Raw genomic sequence first — 19370 nt, 5'->3', positions numbered from 1 at the left:
TTGACCCCTTTGAGAACAGGATTGCTGGACCAGATGGGTTTCCCTCAGTTTGACCTGTCACCCAGGCTCTTCTTTCCTTCTTAAGTCACGATTCCAAAAATCAGCGCTGTGGTACCCTTAAGCAACCCTCAGCTCAGATCCTGTGAGAGACCCGCCGTGCGACTGAGGCAACAAAATGGTTCTTTGTTCCCCACAGGGACCTCGAGGGAAGAGTGGCGTCAAGGGAGAGAAAGGAGAAGCGGGAGAATTGGTGAGTGTGACCTTTCAGGGTGTGTTCAGACGATAGGAATTTTGCGATTGTTTTCTAGATGATAATGCCAGCGCTTCTGCCCCGTTTCCTGATGTTTCTTTCACCTTGCAGTGCCAGTCATGTGTTGGAACCACAGGGTTTTTTTACCGCTATACTGGCAGGTTGTGCTAAATTTCATTCGCACCAGTGGTCCTGGTGTGGTACAAACAACAATGGTGCTCCTTCCTCGCTCTTTCATAGAATCATAGAATCATAGAGTTGGAAGAGACCACAAGGGCCATCGAGTCCAACCCCCTGCCAAGCAGGAAACACCATCAGAGCACTCCTGAGATATGGTTGTCAAGCCTCTGCTTAAAGACCTCCAAAGTAGGAGACTCCACCACACTCCTTGGCAGCAAATTCCACTGTCGAACAGCTCTTACTGTCAGGAAGTTCTTCCTAATGTTTAGGTGGAATCTTCTTTCTTGTAGTTTGGATCCATTGCTCCGTGTCCGCTTCTCTGGAGCAGCAGAAAACAACCTTTCTCCCTCCTCTATGTGACATCCTTTTATATATTTGAACATGGCTATCATATCGCCCCTTAACCTCCTCTTCTCCAGGCTAAACATGCCCAGCTCCCTTAGCCGTTCCTCATAAGGCATCGTTTCCAGGCCTTTGACCATTTTGGTTGCCCTCCTCTGGACACGTTCCAGTTTGTCAGTGTCCTTCTTGAACTGTGGTGCCCAGAACTGGACACAGTACTCCAGGTGAGGTCTGACCAGAGCAGAATACAGTGGCACTATTACTTCCCTTGATCTAGATGCTATACTCCTATTGATGCAGCCCAGAATTTGCTTACATGTTTGCTTCTGCCCCGCCCCCTGAAAACAGCAAGAAAGAACCGCATGCCCCAGATTTTGTCACCTGCAATTTTCCAGGTTGAGGGGGCTGCAAACACCCTCCCCCCAGATTCTAACAACATGGAAACAAGCATTAAACGTGCTGTATTGTTAGCTTCCCAGATGTGGCTTTTGTGTTGTGTGAAAGCTCTGGTCCGAATGGGAAAACTTATGGGGAAATAATTGGAAATTCACAAATTGTTATGCTTTAAGAGAGAATTTTCTAAAAATGCACCACCGATGGTACTTAACACCTTGGAAACTCTCAAAGGTGTACAAAGGGGTCCCAAGTAATCGTTGGAGATGCGGAGACAAATCAGGTACTCTCTATCACATGTGGTGGCTATGCAATAAAATCCAGGTATTTTGGGAGAACATCCATTCAGAATTACAATAAATGTTAAAGATCTCTTTTAACAGAAAACAAGAAGCCTATCTGCTGGGAATTACTGATTTAGATATCCCACAAAAAAATGAAGGGTATCTTTTTATATGCTATGGTCGCAGCAAGAGTTCTTATTGCTGCAAAATGGAAGTGATGAAATCCCATCTATTCATGAATGGATTCAAAAATTGATAGAATATGCAGAGCTAGATAGTTTATCAGAAAAAATAAAGAATAAACCAAAACAGGAACTTGTCTCAAAATATACTTTCAAAAAAGTATATTTGGAAAATAATTACAGTAGTTTAAACTCTGTCGCAGCATTCGAGTAATTTCAGTAGTAGCTTTAAGAAAGACATCAGATTTAAGATAAATTAAAGATTAGTCAAATTAGGATAAAAGTGTATATTGGCAACAAGCAATATATAATTGAAGTAAGGAATAGACGGAAGGTCGGGTCTGTTGTTCAAAGACCAATTTTTGCTTTATTGTTTGGTAAATAATATTGTGTTCATTTTCATTTGTATTTTTGTTTCTTCTTCTTCCTTCTCGGTGTATGAACAAAAAATCAAATAAAAATTTTATTAAAAAAAGAAAAGCAAGCAAGCTCTGCAGGGACTTGACCCTAGATACCCCTAGTCTCCCTTCCAGCTCTCCAATTCTATTGGCAAAACCTATTGGTGTTTTGCAACTTTCTGACTAGTTGCAGGACCTTAGCCGAGTAAATGCAGAATAAACGCAGAGTTCATGAAAGCAATTGGCAACTTGGCTGCAGACAGGATGGACAAAGCAGGAACCAGGAACTTGTAGTTAGGTGTTTATTATATACAGTGGACTATTTATAGGAACAGAACAGCACACGGATCTTTGACTAGCTCTCCCTTACACAACTCTCAACTCCTACACTCAACACTGAACCACTCACTAACACATTCCAATTAGTAGGCCATTAATCATTATTCCCATGAGAGAGCTTGACCAATCATAGAGCTGTCTCCATGCCTCTGCATCACCAGGCAGACTTACTCCTTCACATTGCTTTGGCTGTCTGCCAAACCCTAATTGACTCTGTGTGAGTAGCAGCACATATTCAGCTTTCCAACAAATTCTTTGGTTCCAAATATGATGCTGAACTAGATCTGGCATTCTAGCAACCTAACCTGAGGGCAGGATTTCTTGTTTCTGCTGCCTTGCCAATCTACAGCAAAACCACCTGGCACCTTTTCCTTGCTCACCTGGCTCCAAGCCACAGGTGGGGAGCCTGTGCTCTCCTGAGATTGTTGGACTGCAACTCCCATCAATACTGGCAAGGTGGGAAGAGACAATCGTTTGCTTCTGAGTTTGGCCTGGTGCGCAGGTACAACAGGTGTGGAAACCTTTCCGTCTTTCCTAATCTATTTTGTTTTGTTTTTTTAATTTACAGGGGAAAGCTGGCTTACCTGGCCCGATAGGGCTGGATGGTAGCCCTGGAGCTTCTGGACCAAAAGGTGAAAAGGTACTGCTTTTATTAGTGTGAAAAGCTGTGGAGAGACCTACCTGGGAAGATCTGCTGGGATCCATCTACCTGTGTTGGACACAGGTGTAAACTGCTGGGAACACTTTTTCTCCCTCTGTCGTAACACTAGAATTTGCAGGACATCCAATGGAGCTGGATGTTGGGAGATAAAAGAGTCTTTCTTCACACAGTGCCAACTATGGAACTCAACCCCTCAGTAGGCAAGGATTGAGAAGAGGATTTGACAAATTCATGGAGAGGCCTGTTGATGGCTACGAGCCATGATGGCTCTGCTCTGCTTCTGAATGCCACAGGAGGGGTCTTGTGTTCAAATCCTGATTGTTGGTTTTCCACAGGTGCCTGGTGGAAAACCAACAAGAAATGGAAATGCTGCAAGAACAGGATCCTGGACTAGATGGGCTGTCAGACTGATCCAGCAGGCTATTCCTGTGTTCTTATGAGCATAGCAAGTTGCCTTATTGTGCTGGTCCTGGGGGGGGGGGTTACCGTGAGGCATGGTCATAGTCCGGTCCTGGGTCGAGGGTCTGGAGACTGTCCACCAAGGACAAAGCGGGGTCCAAAGCAAGAAGCCGGGCGTGGTCAGGAACTCCGGAAAAGCAGGTCTGGGTGCTGGCAGAAACAGGTTTCCAACGTCGTTGCTCCCGCAACCTGGGACTGGGCTGACTGGCCTTTATCTCCTCTGGGGCCTAGGGCGGTCCCGGCCCACAGGTGACTCGCCTTTCCTGGCTTAGAGGCGAGCACTCCTCCTGCAGGAACTTAGTTCCCTCCGCCTCTCTGCCCTGAGCCTCTGCAGCTCAGGAGAGGCTGGAGGGTTACTGGACCCAGAGGCAACCTCACCTTCCCCTGACAGGGCTGGGAGAGGAGAACCTGCAGGCAGTGGGTCCTCGATCACCTCCAGAGCCAGAGTGGATTCATCTGGTGTCTGCTCTTGAGGATCCGGCACAAGTGCAGCTCCTTCAGATTCAAGGCCCTGCCCTGGCTCAGCCGGCCCTGGAGGTGGGGACTCATGTGCAGGCTGGGATTCCTCCGGTTCAGCCTCTGAATCAGATTCCCAGGCCATCACACTTAAATTCTGAGCCAGGTCATTGGTCTGTCCAGCTCAATACTGCCTACACTGACCGGCAGCAGCTGTCCAGGGTTTTAGACTGGGGTCTCTCTCCCAGGCCTGCCTGGCAATGCTGAGGATTGAAGCTTGGGCCTTCTGCATGCACAGCAGATACTCTGCAACTGAGCTATGATCCTTCCCCAAAGATTTACTGCTTTCTGAAGGATGAGTCCTGTTCTATTCCCCCTCTGTTTCTGATGTTCTCATTGCAGACGTTAATATTGCATAGCTTAAAGCAACAGGATGTATAAAAACAGACTCCTTTTGGAATAAAACACTGTCCAGACCCATAAGTATTGTCAAAAACCTTACTTACGGAACTTTCTTCAAAACAGAACAAAACTCCCTTCAAGATGGTGATTTGTAATTGAATACCTTAATCATGTGATCTAAGGTTAAACACTCACGTGTTAGAGCAGAGAATATTCCCAGTTAATCATTAACTCAGTTAGACCTCATGAAGCTCTTAGTATGCTGCCATGGAAAATCCCCATTGTTAGCAATACACATACAGGCATTCTCCATTTCAATGTCAATTAAACAATTAGGAAAGAATGGATCTTTATTGCTAAAATCTATAAGCCGTCACAATTGGATTAAACAATTATACTTAACAGTTCATGCAGTGAGTGCTGTTGCTTATGCAGCCCAAAGAGTAGCACCCAAGCCCAAGAGGGATGGATCAGCAGACTTGAGGGAAGCCCAAGGTTTACAGAAGTATCACATATTGTTTCAGGAAGTGCAAATTAGGTAGATCCGTCTCTCAGTGCAAACCAAGTCAACTGCCACACACTTCCAGTGTTCTGAATGTGCTTCCCTGCTTCTTTTTCAGGGCGAGGTAGGACTTGGCCTTTCAGGGACTCCTGGCTTAAAGGGAGCAGAAGGAGACAAGGTGGGTTTCATCTCTGGAACAAATTTCTCGTTCAGAACAAAGAGGTCCAAGGCAGCTCATGGAATGATGAAAGGTGTCTGTTTTGTAACACTTAAGCTGAACTCTTTGTGTGATGGGTTCTAATAGGTAGGAGAAAATTACCCCTCCCGTGGTGAGTTGAACAGAGTTTAAATTCCCATTCTTAGCAGCAAATTGAAACATCAAATTAGGCTGTAAAGCCTTCTTTTGAACAGGTCCAGCTACACAGGAATCTGGCTCCCCCTTTTCTTATCCCACTTAACAAAGAATCAGACAAGGAGACTGTAAAGTAAGTTTAAAGTAGGATTTACTTACTCATAGTCTAGCACTGGTTCTCAGCTACAGTAGCAGTAAAAACTATGCAGGCAAAATGCTTATATTTACAATAGAAGCAGTCTCAGGCATTTGTCTGAGCTGAAGCAAGTTAAGGGGATGTCTTTCCCCATCGCTGGTCAATAGAAGAGAGAGGGAAGGAACAGGAAATACTTATTGATTCTTCCTGATCAAAAGAGGAGGGGAAATGACATCACACAGAGCCCTCTCTACCAATCACATTTCTATGGTCTGAGTCTCTGCCTATCAGCAATACAGCTCTATGGTTGCATACCCCTAAACTTACTAAGTAGCAAGAATATGCAGTGTTGGATTGGGCTGCTAAATCTCCCACACTCCTGTCTCTGTTTCTTTTTCAGGGAGCGACAGGTCTTCCCGGATCCCAAGGGCAGAAGGTGGGTTTTGAATGATGCATTGTCAAATCTGACCAAATATGGCTGAGATCAGGAAGCAGTAGCAGCTTCATTTTTTGTAAGGGGGCCTCTTGGTCAATTGCATTTATAATCTGATCTCTGGGTTAGATTGCTGCAATGTCCTATACATTGCGCTGCCCTTGAAGATAGTTCAGAAACTGTAGCTGGGGCAGAATTCAGTGGCCAGATTGCTAACAGGGACCAGGTGGTCAAATTGATGCCCTGGGCGCCGATTCATTTCTGGGCTCAATTCAAGATGCTGGATTTGCCCTGAACATAAGATGCTGCTTTAGAATGAGTCAGACCACTGGTCCATCCAGCTCAATATTGCACTACACTGGCTGGCAGCAACTCTCCAGGGTTCCAGGCAGGAGTCTTTCCCAGGAGTCTTGCCTCTGGGCAGTGGGTTGGGGAGAGGGTATTTTTCTGCCTGAGTGAAGAGCTTTTAGTTTGCAGTTGTTCATTTTAATATTTTATTTTCTTGAACTGTGTTGTATGGACACTGTTGTCCATGATCTCCGCCAAAGTACTGGAGCCTCAGCTTCAGGATCTGTCCTTCCAGTGAGCACTCTGGGCTGATTTCCTTCAGAATGGAGAGGTTTGATCTTCTTGCAGTCCATGGAACTCTCAAGAGTCTCCCCCAGCACCAGAATTCAAAAGCATCCATTATTATGTATGGACCAGGGGTCTGCAACCTTTAAGACAAAAAGAGCCACTTGCACCCGTTTCCGAAGAAAAAAAACCTGGGAGCCGCAAAACTCGTCATTATAAAAATAACTTTTTTTGTCACTTTTTTATTATTTCTTTGTTTGACCCCTCAGAATTACTCCTCCTCATAGAAATAAATGTTAAATTAACAAGTTACCTTTGTGTGTGTGTGTGTGTGTGTGTGTGTGTGTGTGTTCTTCACTCCCCTTCAAAACGGTGACCAACGTACATGCCCCCTTTCAATGCAGTGACCAGCGTACATGCCCCTTAAAATGTAGCGGGTGGGCGGGTGGGAAGGTGACGTCAGGGCGGTGCGTGACTAACGCACGAACCGCCCCCATGCGACGTCACAGCCAGTACAGCGCCTGCCACAGTGGGGAGTGTTGGGGCGCACAATGCGCCTCCTCCCCTTGCTAGTATCCACCCCGGTGCTGCGGCAAAGGTATAAAAGAGCCACATGCGGCTCCGGAGCCGCGGGTTGCAGACCCCTGGTATGGACACTATGTGAGTCAATTTAAAGGTTAATCCACAGCTCCATTTGCCCCCCCCATTTCCCCCTTCCCCATCTCTAGTGCTGAATTGGAACAAACAGCAATCAGGTTTTGTGTGAATTGCCTTTTGATCTGATTTAACTTAAAGTCTATTAACCTTCTCCACACTACGTACATTTCTGTAATCGTATATTCCTAATTAATTCTCACCTTCTCTCTTTCTCTGGTGCATATGAGGAGGGCTGAATGCTTTAAGAAATAATTTCAAATATTTTTATTTTATTTTATTCCAAATAACTAGGGGGAGGGGTGTGAACCCACCTCATATTACCCTATTTAGTTCAGACCTCTGCAATGAGAAATGACTTGCTGGAGGATAATATCTTCCTTTTTCTCTCCTTAGGGTGAACAAGGCATGCCAGGTGCAGAAGGACCAACAGGCTTGAGGGTAGGAATGCCAGGGTAACAATGTGGCTGGTGTTCTGGAACGGGAAAAGTGAACAAAAGGCTGAAGGCAAGGCAGCCTTTGCCAGCTTGGTGTGTTTCAGATATTTTGGATTACAACATTCTGGGTTGTGTCTGGGCTGCACCACTGGTGATGGTATGATTGATTGATTGCTCATCCTGCATGACTGATTGATTGCTCATCAGCATGACTGATTGCTCTTCCATACAATAACTACTTCCCCTCCAAACTCATATTTCAGGGATAAGGCTTGGTTAGAATATTTAGATGGAAGGGACCCCATGGGTCATCTAGTCCAACCCCCTGCAGTGCAGGAATCACAGCTAAAGAATTCCAAGCAAGTGGCCATCTAACCTCTGGTTGAAAACCTCCAATGAAGGAGAGTCCGCCATCTTCCAAGGGAGTCCGTTCTACTGTCAAACAACAACAACAACAACAACAACAACAATAATAAAATATTTATACCCCACCCATCTGGCTGGGTTTCCCCAGTCACTCTGGGCGGCTTCCAACAGAATGTTAAAATACAATAATCTATTAAACATTAAAAGCTTCCCTAAAGAGGGCTGCCTTCAGATGTCTTCTAAAAGTCTGGTAGTTGTTGTTCTCTTTGACATCTGATGGGAGGGTGTTCCACAGGGCGGGTGCCACTCCCGAGAAGGCCCTCTGCCTGGTTCCCTGTAACTTGGCTTCTCGCAGTGAGGGAACTGCCAGAAGGCCCTCGGCGCTGGACCTCAGTGTCCGGGTAGAATGATGGAGGTGGAGACGCTCCTTCAGGTATACTGGACCGAGGCCATTTAAGGCTTTATTTTTATTTTATTTTATTTATTTTTTAATTAGCTTTATTAGAAAAAAGATTCACATTACATATCAAACTCCAAGAGGACATATGCATGTCATTAAAAGGTATACAAAAAGGGGAAAAAAAAGAATAAGCAAAAAACACGAAATTACAAAATTGAGAATCCGCAAAAGAAGAAAGAAAGAAAAAAAAGGAAAACAAAAAAGAAAGAAAAGAAAAAAAAAGAAAAGAAAAACAGAAAAGAACAAAACAAGAGACAGACTTCCGTTCAACTTGATCCAGGATTACACAGTCGTAAAAAAAAAATATTTGCAGTAAAACCTACAATAGCACTTAACATCGAAGGTGTCAATCATCTTCTGCTGCGATGTTACTAATACCCACATTGTTCTCAACATGAATTAAAAATTTCTTCCATTCATCTTTAAGTTTCGTAGAGTTATTTTGCCTTAATTTCTGTGTTAATCTCGCTAATTCTATGTATTGATATAATTTCACTTGCCACTCTCCAACCGTAGGCATATCAGGGGATTTCCAGTTTTGTGCAATTAGAATTCTCGCCGCAGCAGTCGCATATTGGAAAAAGATTTGATCTGGTTTTTTTATTTCCTCGCCAATCATACCTAAAAGAAACAACTCAGGTATCTTGGGGAAATTATATTTTAAATTTTTTTTCAATTCATCATAGATCTTTCCCCAGAATTCCTTCACTGCCTCACAGGTCCACCAAATGTGGAAAAAGGTCCCAACCTTCTCTTTGCATCTCCAACAGCTATTATCAACAGTTTTATACATCTTGCCTAACTTTACTGGGGTCAGATACCAGCGGTATATCATTTTCTCTAAGTTTTCTCGGAGGGTTGCGCACGCTGTAAATTTTATCCCCTTCCTCCAGAGTGTCTGCCATTTATTATAATCAATATTATATCCAAGATCTCTGTCCCACTTCACCATCGCGCCCTTCACCATATCCTCTCTAGTATCCCACTCTAATAGTTGTTTATATAATTTAGAAAGGTGTTTATCATTACTCTCTAGGATTTCTATCTGGAATCTTGATTTTTTATCACTCATCCCCTGTTTCTTGTGCTCACTCCATAGTGCATTAATCTGGTGGAAGTGGAACCATTCTTTTATCTTATCTTTCAACTCGTCATAAGATTTCACCTTCCAACCTTCTTCTGTCTTAGTTAGGAGGTCCTCATAGGTCCATCTTTCTCCCATCATGTTCGGTTTTTTTATTTTAACAATATCCACTGGGGAGAGCCACCAAGGGGTCCTTTCTTCAATCAGTTTTTTATATCTATTCCACACCTCCAATAGTGAACCTCTGATTATGTGATTAGAAAACCCTCTATGAATCTCACCTTTCCCCTGCCACAGATAAGCGTGCCACCCGAACCTAATATCAAAACCCTCCAAGTCCAATAGGTCAGTGTTCCTAAGGGTAGCCCATTCCTTTAACCAGCTTAAACAAGCTGCCTCATAGTATAACCTTATATTCGGTACCGCGAATCCGCCCCTCTCTCTTGCATCTGTCAGGTATTTAAGCCTTATCCTAGCTCTCTTCCCCTGCCAGATGAACTTAGTCATAATTCTTTGCCAATTCCTAAAACGGGTGGTGCCTTTAATTATCGGGATATTTTGGAACAGAAATAATAATCTTGGGAGGATGCACATTTTAATCGCCGCTATCCTCCCCGTCCATGAGAGCTTCAGCCTCTGCCAGATGTCCAGATCTTTTTTTATTTCCTGCCAAATCTTATCATAATTATCTTCTACCAAATTTATATTTTTTGGAGACAACCAAATTCCCAGATATTTTACCTTATTCACAATTTTTATACCGGTTCTTTGTTCCAATTGAGTTTTGTCCTCCGTGGCCAAATTCTTTGTTAAGATTTTTGTCTTCTTCCTATTTAGTCTGAACCCTGACAGTCTGCCGAATTCCTCTAATAGTTCTATCACCTTGCTAACACTGTCCACTGGTTCTTCCAGAGATAAGACTAGGTCGTCGGCATATGCTTTTAACTTGAATTCTTTCTTTCCAATTCTTATCCCCTTCACACCCACTGCGTCTCTTATTCTATTTGCTATAACTTCCAAAACCATTATAAAGAGCAGGGGGGATAAGGGGCAGCCCTGCCTTGTACCTTTCCCAATCTTAAATGGTTTAGTTAGGCTGTTGTTTACAATCAGCATAGCCTGTTGTTCCGAGTAAATTGCTTTGATTCCTCTCAAATATGGGCCCTCTATACCCGCCTTTTCCAAACTTAATGATAGAAACCCAGGAGACATTATCAAAAGCCTTCTCGGCGTCTATAAAGATTAGTGCGGCTGGGATATCAATCCTAGTATCTAAATATTCAATGATGTTTAATATATGACGCACATTATCTTTCTGATGTCGATTGGGGAGGAATCCCGCTTGGTCTTTATGGATGTGTTTCATTAATAGCTTCTTAAGTCTACTTGCCATTATATCGGCGAAGATCTTATAATCGTTGTTAAGTAGAGAGATTGGCCTATAATTTTTAATATCAGTTTTCTCAATTTCTGATTTTGGAACTAAGGTTATGAATGCCTCCTTCCAGGAGCCGGGAATTTTCCCTCCCTGGAGGATATTATTAATAACATCTCTAAGTACTGGAGCAAGGAGTTCCTCTAGTATTTTATAATATTTTGAGGGCAGACCATCCGGCCCGGGGGCCTTTCCATTTTTCATCCTATTAATAGCTTCCTTCACTTCATTTACAGAAACTTCCTTATTTAATCGCATTCTGTCCTCTTCCGATATATATTTTCCTCTTTCCTGCTCCAAATATCTTTCAATTTCTAATCTATCTTCAGTTCCTCTTTCATATAACTTTTCAAAAAACTGGACAAACCTTTTTTCTATTTCATCTGGGGCTTCTATGATGTTATCTTCCATTATTATTTTACTTATCACATTTTGCTTTTTCCTCCTTCTCAACTGCCACGCGAGTAACTTCCCCATTTTATTTGCCGATTCAAAAAACCTCTGCTTCATATATTTGATTCTCCAATCTATTTCCATATTTAATATAGCTGAATACTGGGCCTGTAGCACCTTTAAGGCACGAGTGGCCTCAGCATCTGCTGGGTTTATGGTCAACTTCCTTTCATAATTTCTCAGTTGTGTGAGGATTTCTTCTTTCTTTTGTTCTCTTAGTTTCCTCCTAAGGTTGTTTTGTTGAATTAAAACCCCCCTCATAACCGACTTACTGGCATCCCATACAATATCTATAGTGGGTCCTCCCTTCAGGTTCAGATCCAAATAATCTTTTAAGGTGCTTTTAACCTTTTCTTTCACCTCATCATTATCCAATAGATTTTCCTCCATCCTCCATCTATATTGTCCCTTAGGCCCACCCTTAATTTCCATTACCAACGCACAGTGGTCAGAAAGAGTCCTAGGTAAGATTTCACATCTCTTCACCCTTAAAATAAGGGTTCTTGTCATCCAAATTTGGTCAATTCGACCCCAGCTTTGGTGTGGTTCTGAATAATGAGTAAATTGTTTAGAGGTGGGGTTTTTGTGTCTCCAGACATCCACTAAATCTAGATTATCCTCTAAGTCCTTAAAAGATTTCGGCAGTTTTCCTTTGTTAGAATTCCCTCTCTTTACGCTCCTATCCAGCTCCGGTACTGGCACCCCATTCATATCCCCGAGCAGAATTAGTTTATGCGTTTCTAATTCTAATAAGATTCCTTCAAGTTTCTCAAAAAATTCTGCTCTATTTTTATTCGGGGCGTAGACCGTCACTACATTAATTTTTTCCCCTCTAAAATTTAGTTGAATCCCTAGAATCCTACCCTCCTCGTCTTTACAAATTTGTACGGGGTTCCACTTCTCTTTTACATATATCACTACCCCTTTTTTTTTATTTACCTCCGAATTAATAAATTCTACTCCTAATTTTTTATTCATCAAAATATGTTTATGTTTCTTCGCAATATGGGTTTCTTGGAAGCAAATTACATCATAGTTTTTATTTTTCAACACTCTCTCAATTTTATTCCTTTTAACTTTCTCATTCAACCCGTTCACATTCCAAGATAAAAGGTTTAATGTGTGTGTTATTGTTTCTCTTTATCTATTACGATTTCTCTGACCTGGGTCCCGAACTAGACTCTACTGCCTCTGTTACCTGAAAGCTCCCCTTCCTCTGCCGTCTCCGCTCCCACCACGGCTTCTTCATCATCCTCGTCTGTTCCTTCCATCCCCTCCTCCTCTTCCCGTTCTCCCTCCCCTCCTGTCTCCTCCACCACCTTCTCCCTGCTCCCGGGCTTGTTCTCTAGCCTTCCCAGATCTTTCTCGTACCTTCTCAAAAACTTCTCAACCTCCTGTGTGTCCATCAGTCTAAATCTCTTATCCTTATAGTGGAAGGTAATCCCTTCTGGGAACTCCCATCTGAATTGTATCCCATTTCTCTTCAAAAAGGCTACCACCTGTTTATATCCCTCTCTTTTGCGTAATAACCTGACCGGTATTTCTTTATAAATAATAATGGGTCTTCCATCAATTCTTAATCTATTGTGGTAGCTCTTCCTTAAGATTAGGTTTTTCACTTCCACTGAGTTGAAGATCACTAAACAGTCACCCAGGAATTTGTTAGTTCTAAAATGTTTAGGTTTTGACATCCTGAAAACATTCTCTATAGAGAGAGCCAGCTCTTCCTCCCTTAAATCTAACCATTTAGACAGTTCTCTAATCATTTTTCCTCTTATATCTTCATTTCTTTCTTCCGCTACTCCTCTGAATTTCAAGTGTAGCTGCTTTTGTCGCATGTCTGCCATGGCTAGATTGTCCCATATCCTGTCTTGTGAGCTACTTAACTCTCTTAACTCTTCTTTCACCTTCGTTGTCTCTCTCTTCTGCTCCCTTATCTCTTTCTGTAATTTCTTGTTAGATTCTTCGATCAGTCTGGACTTAACAGAGAGGTCCTGGATTTTAGCCGAGAGTTCCCCAACTGCTCCCTCTATCCTTTTGTCAATTCTCTCTTGTACCTCTCCTAACTTCTGTTCCATGCATAATGTATTCTGTTTAAATTCCTCCTTTATTCTCGCCCACAAATTGTCTAGATCTTTGATTTCTTCCTGGCGGGACCATTTCCTCTCCCCCGGCGTCCCACCCCCCTTCTTTCCATCCTTCCCATCCTTCCCCGCCATTCCCAAAATTCCCCCACCCAAATCCTTTACCCTCCCCCTGCTACTTTCCCCTTCCCTTAAATCCCTCCTTTGAATTTCGACAAATATCAACAATTACTGGCGAAAACAGAAAGGAAACAAAACCGAAAAATACAGCATAGGTGAAGCAGTTTTCACCATCTAAAGAAGATCAGTCTTTCCAGGGTTACGTCCAGAACATAGATCTCCAGGCACCCCCAGGGCAGGGCTCTATGTCAACGTCAGTACCAACGTCTATGCCAAAAATCCAAACATGAAAAGGAATATCAGGAGGGGGTGCAGGCGATGCAGAGCAGGGTAATTTCACTTTAAAATCCCAACGTTATCTTTCAAATGTCTTTCAAATTCTTCTCATCGATCCACTTCCCTCCACTAGTTCTGAGTCACGGGTCGGCAAGGCTTTCTGTCCGCAATCCAGCCTTAAAGGTATAAACGCAATCCAGCCTTAAAGGTATATACTCCGCTTTTTAATCCAAAGCCAAATCCAATTGCCAGTGGGTAGCCTCCAAACGAAGAGGCAAAAAAAGGGGGAAATAGAGGAGAAAAGAAAACGAAAGGGAGGCAGCAGATGCACGGAGGGGAGGGGTGAGTGATACCTCTTACCACCACCTCTCCCTCTTCTAGAATAGTCCGTCCTCCTCCAAGTTCTCGGGACCGGTCTGAAAACCCTTCTGGGGCAGCCAAGCACGCCTCAGAGCTTCCTCATATCCATTACGAAATGTAAAAATGTCGAAAACAAATTAAACAGCTTAAAATCCAATAGACGTACAGCGGCTAGGAACAGCGTAAACAACACAGAGGGGCTGGCTAATGCCGTCCCCCCCCCACTTAGTCAGTCTTTATAAACAATTAAGGCTTTTAAGCAAATACGCTGCACTTCTAGTTCCACAACTTAAAGTTCGCTCACTCAGGCAGACTTTGCATGAAGCCTCCTCAAACCTCCGACTTCCTCCTGCGCCATCTTAGTTCCATCGCCGAGTGAACTCCCCTGTAGACTTCTAAAGAAAAAAGTATAAGAACCAGGCAACACGCAGCTCCACCATTAACTTTGCGCTTCCAAAAAGCAAACGCGTTCTAAATAAACGCTACTACACACTGCGTGTGCCTTCCTATTCTTTAGGAGGTCCGTCGCCTCTCCTGGCCGGAGCTTGAGGCGTCGCGTTGCGGGGGCAGAACTATCCCCAGTTGCGCTGGCGGTCTCCGTCTTCACGCCCTGTCGGAGCGGAGAGGTGACCTGACCGCTTCCACGCTGCAGGGGGCCAGACTCCGGAGGGTTCCCCCCTTCGGATTTTTCGGGTTCGCTGCGCCCAAGCGGCTCCCCAGACCTCCGCAACACTCAGAAAACCAGGAGCTGGTTCTCTGCGCTCCCTCCCAGGTCGCGACCGGAACCGGAAGTCGCCATTTAAGGCTTTAAAGGTCAGCACCAACACTCTGAATTGTGCTCGGAAATGTACTGAGCCAATGGAGGTCATTCAAGACTGGTGCCATGTGATCTCGGTGGCCGCTCCCAGTCACCAGTCTAGCTGCCGCATTCTGGATTAGTTGTAGTTTCTGGGTCACCTTCAAAGGTAGCCCCATGTAGAGCGCATTGCAGTAGTCCAAGCGGGCGATAACTAGAGTATGCACCACTCTGGCGAGACAGTCTGTGGGCCGGAAGGGTCTCATCCTGTGCACCAAATGGAGCTGGTAGACAGCCGCCCTGGACACAGACTTGACCTGCGCCTCCATGGACAGCTGTGAGTCCAGAATGACTCAGAGGCTGCACACCTGGTCCTTCAGGGGCACAGTTGATCCATTCAGGACCAGGGAGTCCTCCACACCTGCCCACCTCCTGTCCCCCACAGTACTTCTGTCTTGTCAGGGTTCAACCTCAATCTGTTAGCCGCCATCCCGTCAGAATTTCCCCCCGTAATGTTTAGTTGGACTCTTCTTTCTTTTTGTTTGAATCCTTTGGTCTGAATCCTCTTCCCTGGAGCAGCAGAAAACAAGCTTCATCTTCTATGTGGCCGCCCTTCAGATGTTGGAAGATGGTCATCACATCACTTTTTTTCCAAATTATGTATTAAAGAATGGCGAGGCCTAAAAACTGTTCTTGTCCAGCACAAGAATGAGAGTCCTGACCATTGCTCAGACCTGAGTTCCGGGTGCACGGCCCACAACTGCCCCTCTCGGGGAGGAAAAAATCCCACAGCCCCTTTTCCTGCAAAGTGTGTAATGTGAGATGTTTGCAAGCTAACCTCTTGCATGGCCTTTGCTTTGGACAATGGTGTTTTGTGATATCTTCTTCTTCAATCTAGGGCAAAAAAGGCCAAGATGGGGTCAAAGGAGAAAAGGTAAGGTGTCTATTACTTTCATCTTATAGACAGAAAAGTACGGTATGTGTTTTTGTAGCATAGAATGAGAATCTGCGGTCTGTCTGTTGCAGGGCGAGCGTGGAGAGGCAGGCGTGAAGGGTCTTCAGGGAATTGCGGTAAGCCTCTCTTCATTTGAAGCTGATATTTTGATGATCTTCCCCAACCCGTTTCTGAGTTTTCTATGACTGTTTTGTCAGGAGAGTTCAGGTAACATGATCTAAATTAAGAACCATCCTTTTTTCAAGACAAGGACAAGCCATCAGCTCATAAAGTATACAAGCAGAACATTCAATGCACCCTTCATTATTTTTGCTAGTCTGATCAGAGAAACCACATCGTTGCAGGTAATCAGACAGTTATGTCCAGGCTTTCAGATTTTCATCAGAGGGATGTCCATCTTCAGAGGAGAGATGGGTGCTGAACAGCAACAGGACCCTTTCAGTGCATTTAAAAAATGTCTTCCTCAGAGATGTCCGGCTGCAACCTTCACTGTATTGTAGGCACCAAGTGAGGATCGCTTTATTTTTAATGACAAGTCATTTGGATGCCATCTGTTGCCAACAGTATTATGGGCTACTTTAATAATAATAATAATAATAATAACAATGATAAGCTGCCGCCATTTGATTTGACTGGTTGCGTTTTAAATATGCATTTAGTTACTTTTCTGTTGCCTGATGCTTTGCATTTTCCGCAATCAAATTAAGAATGGGAATGATTGCTAAAATGAGATTTAATGAAAATCAGTTAGGAAGGATTTGAGGAAGTCATTCAATAATGGAATTTAATTTGTATTTTTAACCGCAAGAAGTTTTGAATGTATGTTTGTTTTTCTTTTTTATATGTTTTGTTATTTGTTTGTTATTTGGCGTTGTGTTATATTTGTTATAATTTTGGAAAACTAATAAAAAATGGGGGGGGGGGAGGGAATGAGATATACGGTACATAAACAGTATATATCATAACAGGCCAACCCAGATCATAAAACTGTAGAGTTGGAAGGGACCCTGAGGATAATCTAGTCCAATCCCCTGCAATGCAGGGATATGCAATTGTCCCATACGGGGATCAAACCTGCAACCCTGGCATTATCAACACCACTCTCTATCTAATCAACTGAGCTATCCAGCTCCAGGCTCTGAAAAGGCAGTCAACTCCAGTTAAAGACTCCGCCCCCAGACCTTCCAGGCTCCTCCCATGAGTGATGAGATTCCACAGGCCCCGCCCCTGGAACACCAGGTCCCGCCTTAGCTTGACTTGTCAGGTTCTGCTCCTGGTCTCATCCTGACTCTTAACTCTTTGGCCCACTCTACTTTGGGCAACCCTCTTCTCCGACAACAGCAAAGTTTACAAGTGGGAAAAAATATAGAGGCACACATACTTAAATTACACAATAAAACAATTCTACCAAAACACACACATTTTCAATTTCTCTCTCTCTCTCTCTCTCTTTTTAGGGTCTTCCAGGTCCCGTTGGGCCCAAAGGAGACCAAGTAAGTGAAAACAGCATGGAGAGACCATTGGATCACAGTGGTGAGAGGAAATTGGGATGCGGAGTCATTGGGCGGCCAGAACTGATATTTGCTGCTCACCTGGGGTGTTCATCGTGTATATAGGCCATAGCATTCCAGGCTGTGGGCACACGGTTGGGGAACCATTGGACTGCTGGCCAATCATGGCTTACCGGGGAACCCAATTTGGCCGATGAAGCTATTTTCCCCATCTCAAAAAATTACACAAAACAAGAGAATTACCGTGAAAATCCCTGAAACGAGAAGTAATCGACAATAGAATTGAATTAAATAACAAAAATCAAAAAATTAACCTAGAATTAAACAAAGGCTTTACAAGATGCCGGCTACATAACTCATTTCACTGAACTAATCAGTTTCCTCAGAAGGAAATAAAGAAATTATAAACCTTAAATGATTTTAAGTGATATCAAACAAACTCAAGAGCAGAGCTGAAAACGCTTCCTCGAGTTTACGAAAAAGGTATGAAAACCTCAATGGCAAGTTTTAAAGATAGCCCTATTTAAGAGAATCAAGCAGTAGTGATAAGAAATTTTGAGTTTCTGCCCTGTTTTTGAGTTTGTTTGAAACTTAAAACCTCAATTTTGTATTACCATTGCTTGGTAATAAGTCTTTGTTTAATTCTAAAGTCTTTGTTTAATTCTAGGTTAATTTTTTGATTTTTGTTATTTAATTCATTTCTATAGTCGATTACTTCTCGTTTCAGGGATTTTCACGGTAATTATTTTGTTTTGTGTAATTTCTTGGTTCCATGACTGTCTTTTTTCCACTATTTTCCCCATCTCAGCTGGGTGGGAAGGCGGGGTTCAATTCTGCATTGGCTGCAGCAGGACTTAACCCTCGCTTGACATCTGACAAGCACGGGTTAAATTCTGCTCAGTTTAGTTGCACATACCTGTCCCCAGCAGGGAACAGGTATGCACAGCCCAAGTAAAGCCTGCAATTTTGCAGGCTTCTTTCTCCTGCCCGACACTAAGCAGGTGGGGACAAAGAAGCTCTTTGCTTGCTACAGCACTGGGCACAGGTCTGGCAGCGCCCCTTGTGCTATAGTTCCCAAGTGGCTAACAGATTGAGGTTGAATCCTGACAAGACAGAAGTACTGTTTTGGGGGGACAGGAGGCGGGCAGGTGTGGGGGATTCCCTGGTCCTGAATGGGGTAACTGTGCCCCTGAAGGACCAGGTGTGCAGCCTGGGAGTCATTTTGGACTCACAGCTTTCCATGGAGGTGCAGGTCAATTCTGTGTCCAGGGCAGCTGTCTGCCAGCTCCACCTGGTATGCAGGCTGAGACCCTACCTGCCGGCAGACTGGCTCGCCAGAGTGGTGCATGCTGTAGTTATCTCCCGCTTGGACTACTGCAATGCACTCTACGTGGGGCTACCTTTGAAGGTGAGCCAGAAACTGCAATTAATCCAGAATGCAGCAGCTAGACTGGTGACTGGGAGCGAACGTCGAGACCACATAACACTGGTCCTGAAAGACCCACATTGGCTCCTAGTACGTTTCCGAGCACAATTCAAAGTGTTGGTGCTGACCTTGAAAGCCCTAAACGGCCTCAGTCCTGTGTACCTGAAGGAGCGTCTCCACCCCCATCATTCTGCCCGGACACTGAGATCCAGCACCGAGGGCCTTCTGGCCGTTCCCTCATTGCGAGAATTTAGGTTACAGGGAACCAGGCAGAGGGCCTTCTCGGTAGTGGCGCCCACCCTGTGGAACACCCTCCCTTCAGATGTGAAGATAATAAGCAGCTATCTTCTCTTTAAAAGACATCTGAAGGCAGCCCTGTTTAGGGAAGTTTTTAATATTTAATGCTGTACTGTTTTTAACATTTGATTGGGAGAGGCCCAGAGTGGCTGGGGAAACTCAGCCAGATGGGCGGGGTATAAATAATAAATTGTTGTTGTTGTTATTTTAAGCGCCCACTTGCTAGCTGGTTTTCAGGTGCTTTGGAACCCTGTGCAAGAGAGCTTGAGAAAGTGGGTAGGACAACCCCCTGTCAATCATGGGCCACATGTGAT

The 19370-nt window shown here is 44.0% G+C and overlaps 1 protein-coding gene across 1 annotated transcript in view; it reads left to right on the top strand.

The window, feature by feature from the left end:
• The window catches only part of LOC310686780 (uncharacterized protein), a 224207-nt gene that overhangs the window by 81054 nt on the left and 123783 nt on the right, over positions 1-19370 (top strand). Inside the window, exons 32-39 of the mRNA XM_083460827.1 lie at positions 197-250; positions 2937-3008; positions 4967-5026; positions 5737-5772; positions 7393-7437; positions 15766-15801; positions 15894-15938; positions 17280-17315. Coding sequence (XP_083316953.1) covers positions 197-250; positions 2937-3008; positions 4967-5026; positions 5737-5772; positions 7393-7437; positions 15766-15801; positions 15894-15938; positions 17280-17315 — 384 coding nt within the window. The remainder of the gene's footprint in view (positions 1-196; positions 251-2936; positions 3009-4966; positions 5027-5736; positions 5773-7392; positions 7438-15765; positions 15802-15893; positions 15939-17279; positions 17316-19370) is intronic.

The sequence above is a fragment of the Podarcis liolepis genome (genome assembly GCF_965112155.1).
Source record: "Podarcis liolepis genome assembly, chromosome: 10".
Taxonomy (NCBI): Eukaryota; Metazoa; Chordata; class Lepidosauria; order Squamata; family Lacertidae; genus Podarcis; species Podarcis liolepis.
This window is presented reverse-complemented; position numbering and strand designations above follow the sequence as displayed.